This window comes from Salvelinus sp. IW2-2015, linkage group LG20 (genome assembly GCF_002910315.2).
Source record: "Salvelinus sp. IW2-2015 linkage group LG20, ASM291031v2, whole genome shotgun sequence".
Classification (NCBI taxonomy): domain Eukaryota; kingdom Metazoa; phylum Chordata; class Actinopteri; order Salmoniformes; family Salmonidae; genus Salvelinus; species Salvelinus sp. IW2-2015.
This window is the reverse complement of record NC_036860.1, coordinates 64,657,427-64,673,182: the sequence shown is the minus strand read 5'-3', so window position 1 is coordinate 64,673,182 and position 15,756 is coordinate 64,657,427. Positions and strand designations below refer to the sequence as shown.

The window sequence follows — 15,756 nt, the reverse complement described above, 5'->3', positions numbered from 1 at the left end:
ATATGACTCAGACAGAAAGTGAAACTGTGTGGTCACAAGGTCTAAGTCATCAAATGGTTAGACTCATAATGCGTATCAAACAGTATCAAATACCTGGAGTACAGTAAACAACTGTGTTAGTATGAGCGATACTTAAACTGTGGCTGGAATCACTAATTTTCCTTCTGGGGTTTCATGGGAAGGATGGAAGGGAACTGTTTTTTCAATAAAATCCCCCAAAGTTGGACATCTCTGTATAAACATGTTATTATCTCTGTATTACACTTAGTAACGGTACAAGATATACAGTAAGTAAATGCAATGACGAACCATGACCATAGGACCTAGGCCTTCAGAGGGACCAAAAATCTTCCAATAAGTTGTATGAAACGAAAAAATCTAGTAAATAACACAAAACAGAYCATCACTTAAAGCTGCAATATGTACATTTTTGGGAGACCTGACCAAATTCACATAGAAATATGCATTATAGATCTGTCTTTCTCATTGAAAGCAAGTCTAAGAAGCTGTAGATCTGTTCTATATGAGCTATTTCTATGCTTCCCCATTCTGAAGTTTTGTTTTTGAGTCTTTTACTTTTGGTTTTGTACACCAGCTTCTCACAGCTGAAAATACWATATTTTTGGTTATGGAAAATATATTTCACAGCTGTTTAGATTGTACAATGATTATCTACACAATGAGCACTTGTTTTGTCACATAAACTGAAATTAGGCGAACTATTAGTATTTTTMCAACCAGGAAATGGTGGAGCGATTTCGGCATAGTGCATATTTAATGCACCTGACATAATAATTTCTGTAGATGGACCATTCTAGTTCTAAGTGAAGGAGAAGCAATACTTTTTGATGACATTATGAGAAGGCCTAGACAAAGACGTTTATAACTAACCCAAGATAGACCACAGCCTGTCTTTCCAATGGGAGCAAATTAATCATAATGGGCAGAACAAGCAAGGAGGTGGGCAGTGCCAAGAGCGAGCTAGTGAGATCCTATTGGCACATTATAGCATATATTTACATATTTCCATTAGGGAACGCCTACTCTGTGAAGTWCTCAATTCACCCTTGCACTCCTAAACAACGCCATTTAAAAAAAAATCGTTGGCAAATGTTAGTCTAAAAAATGCAATCCACTCTGTTTTTTACAGATTATAGTTTTGGAAACAGAAAACTGTATGGAGATCAACTTTTTAATCGATGAGAAAATTAGCAATGTCGGCCAAAATCCATCTCGCTCCATCTTCTCCCACTGCCGGCAACTGGGCTTCCTCTCATTAACATATTTGGTAGTGAGTGGAAATGCCAACCCGGATGCATCACATTTAGTTAACAGAAAATGTAGCACAATTCAACTTTTCGTTGACAGAGTCAATGTGTATGTGTGTCCATGAGTCTTTTGTGTTCTCAGTCCTCTCCTGGCAGAGTTTACAGTTTCAGTGAGMAGTCTCTTTCTCTGTTGCCTCCTGGTACAGGTCACTGACAGTCACAAACAGTCTATCACCAGGACCAGTTGGAGCTGCCGAAAGGGGTCCAGACAGGTCAGAGGTCACACCTCTGTTGAGCCCAGGAGGGTGTTAGAGCTTGATGGTCCTGGGCCTCCCTGTGAACAGAACGTAAAGGCGGGTTATAGTTTACATAATGTTGCATGAGATGTCCTATTCATGTTATTGCTTAGAAAGTAGTAATTTTGTAACACTTTTAGTGTCTAAGGTTGGGACTTTCCTTTCCTCTTTCTCGCTCTTTGGTTTTTAACACGCTGACTTCTCAAAATGCTATTGCAGTAATACTGTAAGATAGGAGGCTGCTGAGGGGAAGAATGGCTCATAATAATGGTAATCATGTATTTGATACCATACTATTCCATTCCAGCCATTACCACAAGTGTTAGTGTTACCCTGCCATAAATAACCCTTACCGTAACCCTTTTTTTTTTCTTTTTTTTTTTACTTAAACGTGGTGTCGTCAGAGTTGGGACGTCCCAAGGATCCCCTTTTGACTGTTCCTTACCACAATCCCGTCCTCCCCAATTAAGGTGCCACCAACTTCCTGTGTTGTAAACTTGATAGAGATCGAGACTGATAGGGGACTTTTCTAAAAATAAGGAATGACTAGCTCTATATCAGGCTGCCGGGACTTTTAAAGCTGGCCTTAATACTCATCTCTATCGGCTGGACTACCCTTCCTACTAGAATTTGATTGTTGCTTTCATGATATGGTTAGATATATTTGTTTCGTTTAAAAAAAAATATATTTTTTCTATTTTATTTCATGCACTTTGGTATTTTTCTTGTTTAAATTAAAAGATGCTTTACCAATGTATTAAATTATTGTTGTTATTATTAGTAGTAGTAGTAGTAAACCATCCACATGATTTACAACATGTGAAACCCCCCCCCAACACAAAAACAAACTGTGGGGGTGTTTCCACACGTGGCAGTTCAGACAGGTTTAGAAAGCACACACTCATGCTCTCACATGCTAAGTCATTAGGGACTCTAAGTCATTGTCACAAGATTCAGATTTTTTTTTTTCCAGTCTCACACTAACTCTGTACGRGATCATTCTGGCTTCAACATCAGTTACAACTTTAGAGGTTAAAGTACATACTTCCTCTCTAGGCTGTCTATCTCAGGCAACATGAAACAGTGGAAACTCCTTGTAACAAACTTGAGATAAAAAATGTGTGCAAATCAATTAAGAACTGTAGAAAAGTTAAGTGTATGTTACCTTTCTTTCTGCGATACCCCAAGATGGTAGCTGCAATGATCATAGCCACCGTCAACGTCGTGCCCAATACAATAGAAAGGGTGTTAGGTTTACTCTCAAGCACAGGTATTTCATCTGTGAGTAAAAAAGATAGGGAGAGTGAAACCATTTTATTTTTCATCATAAACTGTATATAATACTGCCTATGTTCTTAGTAAAAATTTCTAAACATAAAAAAAACATTTAGGAAAGAGAACAATATTACACCAGATAAAAAGGGTTTAAGAGAATTTCCAGAAATTGGTCAAACTAAAAACAGCGCCACTACCAAGCAACAATGATTGGTAGAAGTTCTGACAAAAATTGGGTCTTCATGAAAAMATTTATACACTGTCTGCTAGCCATCTTCAAAGCCCATTTTTTCCCCACATTGACTTATGACGCCTACAATGTGATTAATTGAATGGAAGGGAAAACATCACCCCGACACCTACGCTTTACAGCACTATGCTCGTTGAGGAAAGCACCCGTTTTAAAGCATCATCTATGCTCTCCCACTTTCCATTCAGAGGTTAAATAGACCTTGTTGTGCTTTAACTATAGTGCTTTCACACTATAATGTCACATGGTATTGCTTATAAATGTGTTATGTATGAGTTATGAATGTGTTATGAAGTCCTTATGTAGATGCCCTTCAAATAGTGTAACCAAACAGGGAAATTCACCCACTTCATACCTGGGATGTCAAACCTGGCTGATGGACCCTTTGGAGCTTCACCTTTCTCCACAAAGGCACATGTATAGTTGTTTTTCTCAGAGTATTTGACCGTTATCTTGCTGGTGACATGGAAAAGCTGGTCTGGAGTTTTCACAACGGTGTCGTTGGATTTGATGTTCCTGAGACTCTTGTCTCTCCAGTTGATTGTGGCAAGAGGATAGCCCTCAGACTCACAGGCCAGCTCCACCTCATCTCCCCCACGTCTCTGCATGCTTTTAATGATAGTCTTATAGGTAGCTAAAGGACACATGAAAGTTGAATGATAAAACATTCAACTCTATTACAATGCAGTACTTATAATGTGGTTAAACTACTTATGTAACAGCATGTGAATACAGTGTAATTACTGTGTCGTATAAGAAAAACAAAGTAAAATGTTACCAAATTRTTTTCAGACAAGTTCATTACCTAATATTGATTGACTGCTTATAAAAACTACAGTACTGTGCTATTGCAATGAAAGAGCTTTAACTCACCTTTGACAGTCAAAGTGGTCTGTTTATAATCAGCTCCCCCCATTTCCACAAGACATCGGTACACCCCAGAGTCGTTGATCCTCAGCCTGGACACATGTAGCTTGGCCCAGCCATTGGTCAGCTCCTCCGACACCAACCGTGCCCTGCCGCGGTACTGGAGATTCTGAGAAGTGAGGTCCTCCTGTCCGTTATCCAGCTTGTACACCTCTACATCTGGAAGAGGCTGGACCCGTTGCCATATCACTGACAGGTTCGGGTCCCAGCCCCCAGGTTGGAACCTGCAGCCCATGGTGACATCACCGTTGAACTCCGCCACATGTGAGAGACTGTCCACCTCCACTGTGAACAAGGCTGTGTGTGGGGGGGGGGGGTCAGAGATAGATTAGCAACATTGGCAATATCATCCATATTGAGATCAGATATCCAACAGTCAGTCAGAAGTCACAATAACCAGGCTAAAGTGTGCTCTAAACAATGGACAAAAAAATATGAAGGTGGCTTTTGAGTCTATTGTATTATCGTGAATGTACTTTCAAAAGTCAATGACATACCTGCAAGAGTTGGCCATAGGACTACATGTAAAACCAAGACAAAAGCCTTCTCCATTTGACCTAGAGAAGGAATGACATGTTTGAAATTTTGCAACCAATAGCTTTTGTAAGTGGAGTCCTGAGTTAAATAAAAAATGAGTCAGTCCTTTGAAATAGAACAGAAATTGGCACACTAGAACTACTGTATYAGTCTGGTCTGAACTGGTTCTCGGGTGCTTCAGCAACTGATGCAATGGAGAAAAGGCATGAAAGAATATGTATTAATTTGTTGCTGTGTAGTCTAACTTTATCTCCTGATTAGACCAGACTGGTATGAGTCAGCAGCATTGGCAGAAATAGAGCATTTTACTTTCCTATAGGGCAGCAGGTAGTCTAACGGTTAAGAGCGTTGGGCCAGTAACTGAAAGGTCGCTAGTTCGATTCCCTGAGGCCGACTAGATGAAAAATGTGTTAATGTGCCCTTGAACAAAGCAGTTGCTCTGGATAAGAGCGTCTGGTTAATGACAAAAATATATATTTAAATAATACCACTACTGATCATGGGTACCATTCTGCATCATGTATGTACAGGCTCTCTCTGGTTAAGAACAGGGGGTGTAAATAAATGGAGTTAATAACACCAGGTTCAGTGCAGCTCTGATTTCATAGATTCCACTTTCAATCAATAAGAATAATACATCCAAATCATGGAAATCAATCCCCCATCTGAGGGTTTTATCGCCGCAGCATGGTAAACCATGGTAAATTAATTTGTGTATAACAGAGTGTATACTGAAACATAACAAGAGCTTTTCTGCTACAGTGAATAGGTTATTCATTTAGTTATTTAACCCAAGTAGTGGATTGGGGAAAGCCTTGCTCAGAAAAKGTCAACTCAAAATGTCCTGGCAGAGACAAATATATAATAGGATAAAAAAAATATTAAAAATCCTTAAAGTAAATTCAACATAACAATATTAGTCTCCACAATATATCATCAAGTTTAAGTTTCTGATAAGCAAATAAAAGCTTTAAAATCATAGAAATTGATTAAAACAAAAGCAATAAAACATTGGCACATAAACTAATTGAAGTTAAAGCACGCATTAAATGCAGTGTGTATTGTTCTACTACCTTTGCTGAAGTCTTGCTTGTTCTTTCAGAGTTCCTCTCACATCACATCAGTCATATATTCTGTTTTTTAGTATGCAACTTCCTCTCGATCCTCTCCCTCTACTGTAATTATCGACATCCTCCGGTCAAAGCCGAGTAGTTTCCTGATAGTGACTATGCGATATTTGCTCATTTACTTATCTGGGAACAAAGAGGTGAATAACCTAGTATAACAACATTTGCCATGGCAAAATMATCACTAAAAACATAAAGACTATTATCATTTAGGGCCAGGAGAATTCCTGATTTTAAAAAAGGAGATTGGGATTGAGTACGGTTGTGGAACCTGGATAAATGATCTCTGTCTATACAGAGCTCTTAATTTTTTGTTGTTAATTTTTGTCGTAAATAGTCCTGGCCATAATGATAACTTTAATCAGAGTCATTTATGGTTAAAATCCTCCTTTCATTTTGCAAAATAGTTGTAGGGTTTTTGTAATATCGAATGTTGGCTAATGGAGGAAATCATCGAAACCCTCCCAAGATTACACACTTTTTACTGTCAGGGTAGAAAATGTTGATTTACCCTGTATTTACTCAACAAGGAAGGACTTGGAAGTTACGGTAAAGAGGAGGAGTCTAGGAGTCTATTATGATAGTCTCAGGCAATGAGCCAAAATACCCACTACAGCAAAGGAACACCCCAGCCCAGACTACTTCCTTGTTTATTTCCATACTTTATTTATTAAAGGCCCAGTGCAGTCAAAAACGTTATTTGCTATATTTTATATATCGGTTGGAATAATACAGGGAAATTGTGAAAATGATGATAATGCCCTTTTTATGTAAGAGCCGTTTGAAACGATTCTTGAAATGTCAGCCTGTTTTGGCTTGCTTGGACAAATTAGTGAACAGATCAGTAAGAAAGAAAGTTCTCAACATCTCTGTCAAAAACAGCTAGTTTTGAGTTTTCCCCTCCCAGCTCAGACCACTGCCAGAAAGTCCTAGCAAAAATCTTGCTTGAGAGATTGTTTATTATTTTACTAAGCAAGACAGTTAAGAACAAATTCTTATTTTCAATGACGGCCGAGGAACAGTGCCTGTGACAGATTTGTACCTTGTCAGCTCAGGGATTTGAACTTGCAACCTTTCAGGTAATAGTCCAATGCTCTAACCACTAGCCTACCCTGCCACCCATTTGCTAATGAGCTATTTAAAAAAATATTTTTACCATTTTAATTGAAAACAATCACAGTATGGTACTTACTTAACTGTTACCCAAAAATGATTTGACATTGAGATAAAAATGTTTGCATTGGACCCGACCAAATTCACATAGAAATACCTGTTATAGATCTGTCATTCTCATTGAAAGCAAGTCTAAGAAGCGGTAGATATGTTCTATGTGTGCTATTTCTATGTTTACTGTTCCTACATTTCGGTTTTGCATATGAGTTTGTGTTCACACATGCACAAGTGATTTATTTGGATAAAAATGCTTTATCTGCCTACTCAATAAAAACAATTTTTTTTAATGGAAAAAAATGTATGTTTCTGAACTATACATCATGCTGCCTTGTTGACAACATGACCGAGTGGCGCAAATTACTGTTCGATTGGAGAAGGGCGTTCCTCCCTCACCGCTTTTGCCTGTTCATGTCACGGGCCATAACCTATGCACCGCGGTTCAGTTTAATCGAATTTCCTCAGTGGCCAAAATCCGACCAATGAAACAGTCTCCCGCGAGCTGTGGATGTGGCACGCATGTTTCGGGGACATTCAGTGTTGACGTGTTCTCGATTTTCCAGTCAAATTTTCAGTCAAATTGCTACTTTTGATAAATTCCCTCAGAGGTGATTTAAAGTAAACTGCATTATGTCGACGTTTCTTATGGATAACCGTATAAAGCGWAGGGTTTTACTCATGCTCAGTTTTAGGGTCTGGAGCGCAGCGCTCGTGGAAATTTGAAATGGTCTTTATGGAACTCCGACTCAAGTAAAAGTGAAAGTCACCCAGTAAAATATTACTTGAGTAAAAGTCTAACAGTATTTGGTTTTAAATCTGGTTACCTATCAAAAGTAAATGTAATTGCTCAAATATACTTAAGTATCAAAAGTAAAAGCCAGGGGCACGCTCCAACACTCCAACATAATTTACAAACGAAGCATATGTTTAGTGAGTCTGCCAGATCAGAGGCAGTAGGGATGACCAGGAATGTTTTCTTGATAAGTGTGTCAATTATACAATTTCCCTGTRCTGCTAAGCATTCAAAATGTAACGAGTTCTTTTGGGTATCGGGGAAAATGTAGGGAGTAAAAAGTACATAATTRTTTTATGAATATCGTGAAGAAAAAGTTAAAGTTGTCAAAAATCTAAGTAGTAGAGTAAAGATACACCAAAAAACMACTTTTCAAGTATTCTACATAAGTACTTTACACAATTGGAAATGTCTCTATTCCGTTGGAACGTGTGTGAATGTAATGTTTACTGTAAATTTGTATTGTTTATTTCAATTTTGTTTATTATGTATTTCGCTTGCTTCAGCAAAGTTGACATGTTTCCCATGCCAATAAAGCCCTTTGAATTGATTTGAATTGAGAAGCCCGAGATTGAACTTCACTCAAAAGAGTGCAAAGGCGAATTGAGTTATTGCACACGCCACTTCACAGAAGAGGCGTTCCCTAACGGAAATATGCAAATAAATACTAGAACGCGCCAGTAGGATCTTGCTAGCTTGTGCTTGGCTCTGCCCACCTCCTTGCTTGTTCTGCAGACTATGACTAATTTGCTCCAATTTGAAACGACGAGCTCAAATCAAATCAAATMTTATTTGTCACATACACTGGTTAGCAGATGTTAATGTGAGTGTAGCGAAATGCTTGTGCTTCTAGTTCTGACAATGCAGTAATAACCAACGAGTAATCTAACCTAACAATTCCACAACTACTACCTTATACACACAAGTGAAAGAATATGTACATAAAGATATATGAATGAGTGATGGTACAGAACGGCATAGGCAAGATGCAGTAGATGGTATAGAGTACAGTATATACATATGAGATGAGTAATGTAGGGTATATAAACATAAAGTGGCATAYTTTAAAGTGGCTAGTGATACATGTATTACATAAAGATGGCAAGATGCAGTAGATGATAGAGTACAGTATATACATATACATATGAGATGGGTAATGTAGGGTATGTAAACATTATATTAAGTGGCATTGTTTAAAGTGGCTAGTGATACATTTTTACATAAATTTCCATKAATTCCCATTATTAAAGTGGCTGGAGTTGAGTCAGTATGTTGGCAGCGGCCACTAAATGTTAGTGGTGGCTGTTTAACAGTCTGATGGCCTTGAGATAGAAGCTGTTTTTCAGTCTCTCGGTCCCTGCTTTGATGCACCTGTACTGACCTCGCCTTCTGGATGATAGCGGGGTGAACAGGCAGTGGCTCGGGTGGTTGTTGTCCTTGATGATCTTTATGGCCTTCCTGTGACATCGGGTGGTGTAGGTGTCCTGGAGGGCAGGTAGTTTGCCCCCGGTGATGCGTTGTGCAGACCTCACTACCCTGACTCGAGTTTCGCCATCAGCTGGAAGACGGTGTCCCTTTTTGGTCAGTGTCAGTGGACGAAAGGTTGAGCAGAGGGATGTTGAGAGGCAGACACTCAGCCTGCTGCTCTCTCCCTCCGCTGAGACTGAACATCAGATGGAGGCACCATCAGCCCAGTAAATAAAAAAATTAATGGAAATTATTGAAATGTATGCTCACTCAGCTGTTCCTCACAAGTAATACAACAACAGATCTATTACCAGCGGGATCATATAGCCTATTTCAAATGTTTAAATATATATATACTTAAATGGCCTGAACAACAATGCATTGGCAGGGCAATTCAAGCAAAGCCAATATGCAATGATAATGCACTGCATTAACCTCATTACTACAGAACTGTTTTTAATTGGTTAATGTTGCATAGGCTTACGTTTTTTAAGTCATGTTAAAAAAAAATCTGAACTGTAGATCTCGGCTTGCATTTTGACTCAGAAAGTGATCATGACTCAGAAAAGATTGGTGACAGCTGTTCTAGAGTTTTCCCTGTTAACACTATCAACGTTTCCCTTTACTGTGACAATTGTGATCGAATCAATGCAATATTAGCCACTTTCAATGCAACATACTGAAACAAAACGAACTATGCAAGAGATTTTGTTGTAGGCAGAACGTATTGGAGTAGGATTCTATTAGCCCGTACTCCACACAGACTGGTGCGGCATAAACAATCAAAGCTGCAGTAGACCTAGATGCAAATAGGCCATTTCCATATATGGATCTGTCATGACGCTGGCCTGAGGGTAGGTTTATGACAGTCATAAATATCTCTCCCCCCTTTTTTCCTCTCTCTACCCTACTGATGTGACTATTGAAAATCCCTTGGTTAACATAGAGATTCTGGGAACATCAGAAGGTGGGGGGAAATTAACCATATTTTGGTAATCCAACCGGTTGAACATATGCGTTGGTACTTAATGAATATGATGTCAGTTCGGTTGTCATCTGAGACATTCTCATCAATGATAGGATGACATAAACTGTACAGTGGAAAGTCTACACATTATAGTTATCAGATTCACATGGAATTGTTGTGCAATTTAAATGTTTGAATATGAAATTATTTATGAGGGGATGAAATGTGATTTTAACTTCTAAAATGTGAGAGTTGGGTTTTCATGAGTGAATTAGGCCCGACTCAGTGGCCCGCCCACGTGAAGAGACATTGGTTATAAACTATGAAACACGCCCTCCTCTCCCTTCCTATATAAAGCCTTGACAACAATATAACTTCCTGTTCCGGGTACATTAGGATGACGATCCGATGTCAGAAGGGTTCAGATAATAACTACAGAACGAAGCCAACCTCAGCGTGAGCTTTGGTTGCGAATGGTATGAACTTTGAACTCTTATTCACTACAGAAGTGATACCTCCTAGCCGTTGAGTTAGCAACAGCAGCTGCAAACGTGGGCTAGGAAAGAACAGACAGAGTACCCAATCTACCACACAACGACGTTACTACAACGTATCCAATTTACCACCAGAGACATTCTTCCGAGGACAGCAAGATCTCTGTTGGCCAACACGACCAGAATCTACGACCAACCTACCGAAGCGCAGCTCAGAGTAAATATTTATTTAATTTTCCTTTTCCAAATGGGCGGTAATTTAGAATGCATACGATTCTGTATTTACGATAGAGTAGCTGCCTACGGCCCGATAGAGACATCGCTTCTCCCTTTGTTCTTCAGTCTTCCCGCTCTTTCACTCAAACCCAACCCACTTTCCTTTGTGTAACCAGCTGTCATATCTGTTCCGTCCTCTAGGGACGTTTTCCTTTATGACATAATTTGTAATCAAGGTATGATTCATTCTGTGTATATGTAACTCTGTGTGATTAGTTAGGTATTTTGTAAATAAATAATTAAACCCAATTTAGTATTGCTGATTCAACTTGTTAGCCAGGGTTCGTGAAGATAACCAAGAATGTACAACTTTCAGATGAGACTGAAATAAGGTGACGATTAATATTGACTGTTATTGATGTAAAAAATTACTAGGTTTTTAAGAGTTTATTCGGAAGATAACAGCTCTATAAATATTATTTTGTGATGCCCCGACTTTCTAGTTAATTACATTTACATGATTAGCTCAATCAGGTAATATTAATTACAGAGAAAGGATTTTATAGAATAGCATGTCATATCACTTAATCCGGCATAGCCAAAGACACAACAGATCTATGCCATTTACTTTGAACTAGACTGTGTTTACAGCATGAGCAGATATGGGTAGATGCGCTTGTTTTGAGATCAAAGCGAGAGCTGCATGTAGCCACCTGTGCACATTTTGTTCATATTCTTTGCTAGTTAGTGAGTTATTAGCCCAGTTATAGATCATTTGTAGTCAGAAATAGGGGAGTGATTGCTTCCTACTAGAGCACAAAACATGTACAATTCTAGTCATCTTTGAAAAGCAAGTCAGGTAAAGAGCTTTTTTTTGTCTAAAAGGGGCAGTGTTGTATTTTGAGAAAGGCTTGAATAAGCTAAGTAGCCAACAGGCAGAGGGTAGCATAATATGTCTGATTCTCTGTAATAATGGTATGGAAATAATTATGCATTTTATTTTGTAAAGTGGTTTATTGCATTAAACAAAAACATTTTCAGTCACTTCCTTGTCTGAAGGACAAGTGGATAAACAGGTTAATGTCAAGCCCTGCATGTTTTTTTCAAAAGTCACATGGAATGTAGGTCTACATTGAACACCACAGATTAAGTGATACTATAGGCTGTTGGGGAATTTCTCCCATTCTTCTCTGCAGATCCTCTCAATCTCTGTTAGGTTGGATGGGGAGTGTCGCTGAACAGCTATTTTCAGGTCTCTCCAGAGATTTTAGATTGGGTTCAAGTCCGGGCTTTGGCTGGGCCACTCAAGGACATTCGGAGACTTGTCCTGAAGCCAGTCCTGTGTTGTCTTGGCTGTGTGCTTAGGGTTGTTGTCCTGTTGGAAGAGAACCTTCGCCTCAGTCTGAGGTCCTGAGCGCTCTGGAGCAGGTTTTCATTAAGGATCTGTCTGCACTTTGCTTCTTTCATCTTTCCCTTGATCCTGACTAGTCTCCCAGTCCTTGTCGCTGAAAAACATCCCCACAGCATGATGCTGCCACCAACATGCTTCACCGTAGGGATGGTGCCAGGTTTCCTCCAGACAAGACGCTTGGCAATCAGGCCAAAGATTTCAATCTTGGCTTCACCAGACCAGAGAATCTTGTTTCTCATGGTCTGAGAGTCCTTTAGGTGCCTTTTGGCAAACTCCAAGTGGGCTGTTGTGCATTTTACTGAGGAGTGGCTTCCATCTGGCCACTCTACCATAAAGGCCTGATTGTTGTAGTGCTGCAGAGATGTTTGTCCTTCTGGAAGGTTCTCCCATCTCCACAGAGGCACTCTGGAGCTCTGTTAGAGTGACCATTGGGTTCTTGATCACCTTCCTGACCAAGGCCCTTCTCCCCCGATTGCTCAGTTTGGCTGGGCGGCTAGCTTTAGGAAGAGCCTTGGTGGTTACAAACTTCTTCCATTTAAGAATGATGGAGGCCACTGTGTTCTTGGGGACCTTCAAAGCTGCAGCAATGTTTTGGTATCCTTCCCCAGATCTGTGCCTTGACACAATCCTGTCTCGGAGCTCTACGGACATTTCCTTCGACCTCAATGGCTTGGTTTTTGCTCTGACATGCACTGTCAACTGTTGGACCTTATATAGACAGGTGTTTGCCTTTCCAAATCATGTCCCATCATTTGAATTTACCACATGTGGACACCAATCAATCTGTAGAAACATCTCAAGGTTGATCAATGGAAACAAGATGCACCGGAGCTCAATTTCAAGTCTCATAGCAACGGGTCTGAATACTTATGTAAATAAGGTATTTCTGTTTTTTATACATTTCAAACATTTTTAAAAACCTGTTTCGCTTTGTCATTGTGGGGTATTGATGAYAAAAAAAAATATTTAGTAATTTTTAGAATAAGGCTGTAATCAAATCAAATCAAAATCTATTTTATTTATAAAGCCCTTCTTACATCAGCTGATATCTCAAAGTGCTGTACAGAAACCCAGCCTAAAACCCCAAACAGCAAGCATGTTAAGTAGGTAGTGCACGGTAGCTAGGAAAAAACTCCCGTAAAGGCAAACCTAGGAGACAAAGCTAGAGAGGAACCAGGCTATGAGGGGTGGCCAGTCCTCTTCTGGCTGTCTGGGTGGAGATTGTAACAGAACATGGCCAGATGTTCAAATGTTCATAGATGAACAGCAGGTCAAATAATAATAATCACAGTGGTTTCGAGGGTCAACAGGTCAGCACCTCTGTAACGTAGCCAAATATGAAAAGGGACGGTGTGAATAATTCCAAATGCACTATATGTGCAAACAGGATTTATTTACAATTATAAACTGGGTGGTTTAAGCCCTGAATGCTGATTGGTTGAAAGCCATGATATATCAAACCAGTACCACGGGAATGCTATACATTTTATTTGGACTGTTCTAATTCCTTGGTAACCAATTTATAATAATAACAAGCCACCTCAGGGTTTTGGTATATTGCCAATAATGGCTATGTACTAAGAACATATACAAGTAAAACTAAATGCATGCTCTTCAACCGATCGCTGCCTGCACCTGCCCGCCTGTCCAACATCACTACTCTGGACGCTCTGATTAGAATATGTGGACAATACAAATACCTAGTGTCTGGTTAGACTGTAAACTCTCCTTCCAGACTCACATCAAACATCTCCAATCCAAAGTTAAATCTAGATTGGCTTTATTCCGCAACAAAGCATCCTTCACTCATGCTGCCAAATACCTTGTAAAACTGACCATCCTACCATCCTCGACTTCGGTGATGTCATTTACAAAATAGCCTCAACAACCCTACTCAATAAATTGGATGCAGTCTATCACAGTGCCATCCGTTTTGTCACCAAAGCCCCATATACTACCCACCACTGCGACCTGTACACTCTCGTTGCTGGCCCTCGCTTCATACTCGTCGCCAAACCCACTGGTTCCAGGTCATCTACAAGACCCTGCTAGGAAAGTCCCCCTTATCTCAGCTCGTGTCACCATAGCAGCACCTACCTTAGCACGCGCTCCAGCAGTATATCTCCTCTGGTCACCCCAAAACCAATTCTTCCTTTGGCCGCCTCTCTTCCAGTTCTCTGCTGCCAATAGACTGGAACGAACTACAAAAATCTCTGAAACTGGAACACTTATCTCCCTCACTAGCTTATAAGCACCAGCTGTCAGAGCAGCTCATAGATTACTGCACCTGTACACAGCCATCTATAATTTAGCCCAAACAACTACCTCTTTACCTACTGTATTTATTATTTTTATTGCTCCTTTGCACCCCATTATTTCTATCTCTATACTTACACTTTCTTCACTGCACAACCATTCCAGTGTTTTTTTTAAATATTTAAAATAATTTTGAATTTTTTTTTTTTATGCAATATTTTTTACTTCGCCACCATGGCCTTTTTATATTTTATTTTTATATATATAATTTTGTTTGCCTTCACCTCCCTTATCTCACCTCACTTGCTCACATTGTATATAGACTTATTTTCACTGTATTATTGACTGTATGTTTGTTTTACTCCATGTGTAACTATGTGTTGTTGTATGTGTCGAACTGCTTTGCTTTATCTTGGCCAGGTCGCAATTGTAAATGAGAACGTGTTCTCAATTTGCCTACCTGGTTAAATAAAGGTGAAATAAATAATATACCACCACCCCCTCAGGGCTGATGCTTAATCATAGCAGTCAAAACAAGTTAAATTGACATATATTGTTGATCTGGAGACTTAATAAGGGCAAATTATATTTCTCTTTCGACATATTCTTAAACTTGCAAGAATTATAATTTTGATGGAAAACTGAATTTTGTTTCTTAGCCTACATTAAAAATTACATCGATATTCCTTCTTAATTCGCTCAATAACATTATGAAAAGGGTCTATTGGATAAATGTGCAACTCTCTTTTGGGGGGCTAGTTTTCAGGCTTTGTGAGTGGGTTTTCAGAGGTCATTGGGCTAGAGTCATTGGGCTAGAGGTCCTTGGGCTTTTACTAACCTGGCAACCCTGGGACATGCTCTTTCCTTGGAACTTCAGATTTATTGCATAATAGCGACATAAAACCAAAGGTATGTTTTTCACTGTCACAGTGAATCTAATTGGCTTTTAGATTCCGCATATCAAACCATTTGCCTTAGCCTAGCTAATGAATCACAAGGTACAGAATATAGCCACTTACCTAGCTAATGAATCCACAGGTACAGTTACTTATGCCACTTAGCTAGCTAATGAATCCACAGGTCAGTATTATAGCCATCTAGCTAGCTAGAATCCACAAGGTACAGTATTATAGCCACTTAGCTAGCTAATGAATCCACAAGGTACAGTACTATAGCCACTTAGCTAGCTAATGAATCCACAAGGTACAGTAATATAGCCACTTAGCTAGCTAATGAATCCACAAGGTACAGTATTATAGCCACTTAGCTAGCTAAGAATCCACAAGGTACAGTATTATAGCC

At 39.4% G+C, this 15,756-nt stretch overlaps 1 protein-coding gene across 1 annotated transcript; it reads right to left on the bottom strand.

The window, feature by feature from the left end:
* Positions 1-236: 236 nt before the first annotated feature.
* Positions 237-5,814, bottom strand: LOC111981412 (programmed cell death 1 ligand 1). Its single transcript, XM_024012659.2, has 6 exons — positions 5,627-5,814; positions 4,514-4,573; positions 3,963-4,313; positions 3,445-3,723; positions 2,730-2,843; positions 237-1,602 (listed from the first exon to the last, which is right to left on the bottom strand). Exons 2-6 carry the CDS (start codon positions 4,566-4,568, stop codon positions 1,577-1,579), a joined length of 825 nt encoding a protein of 274 aa, XP_023868427.1. The 5' UTR covers positions 4,569-4,573; positions 5,627-5,814; the 3' UTR covers positions 237-1,576.
* Between the last annotated feature and the right edge of the window lie 9,942 nt (positions 5,815-15,756).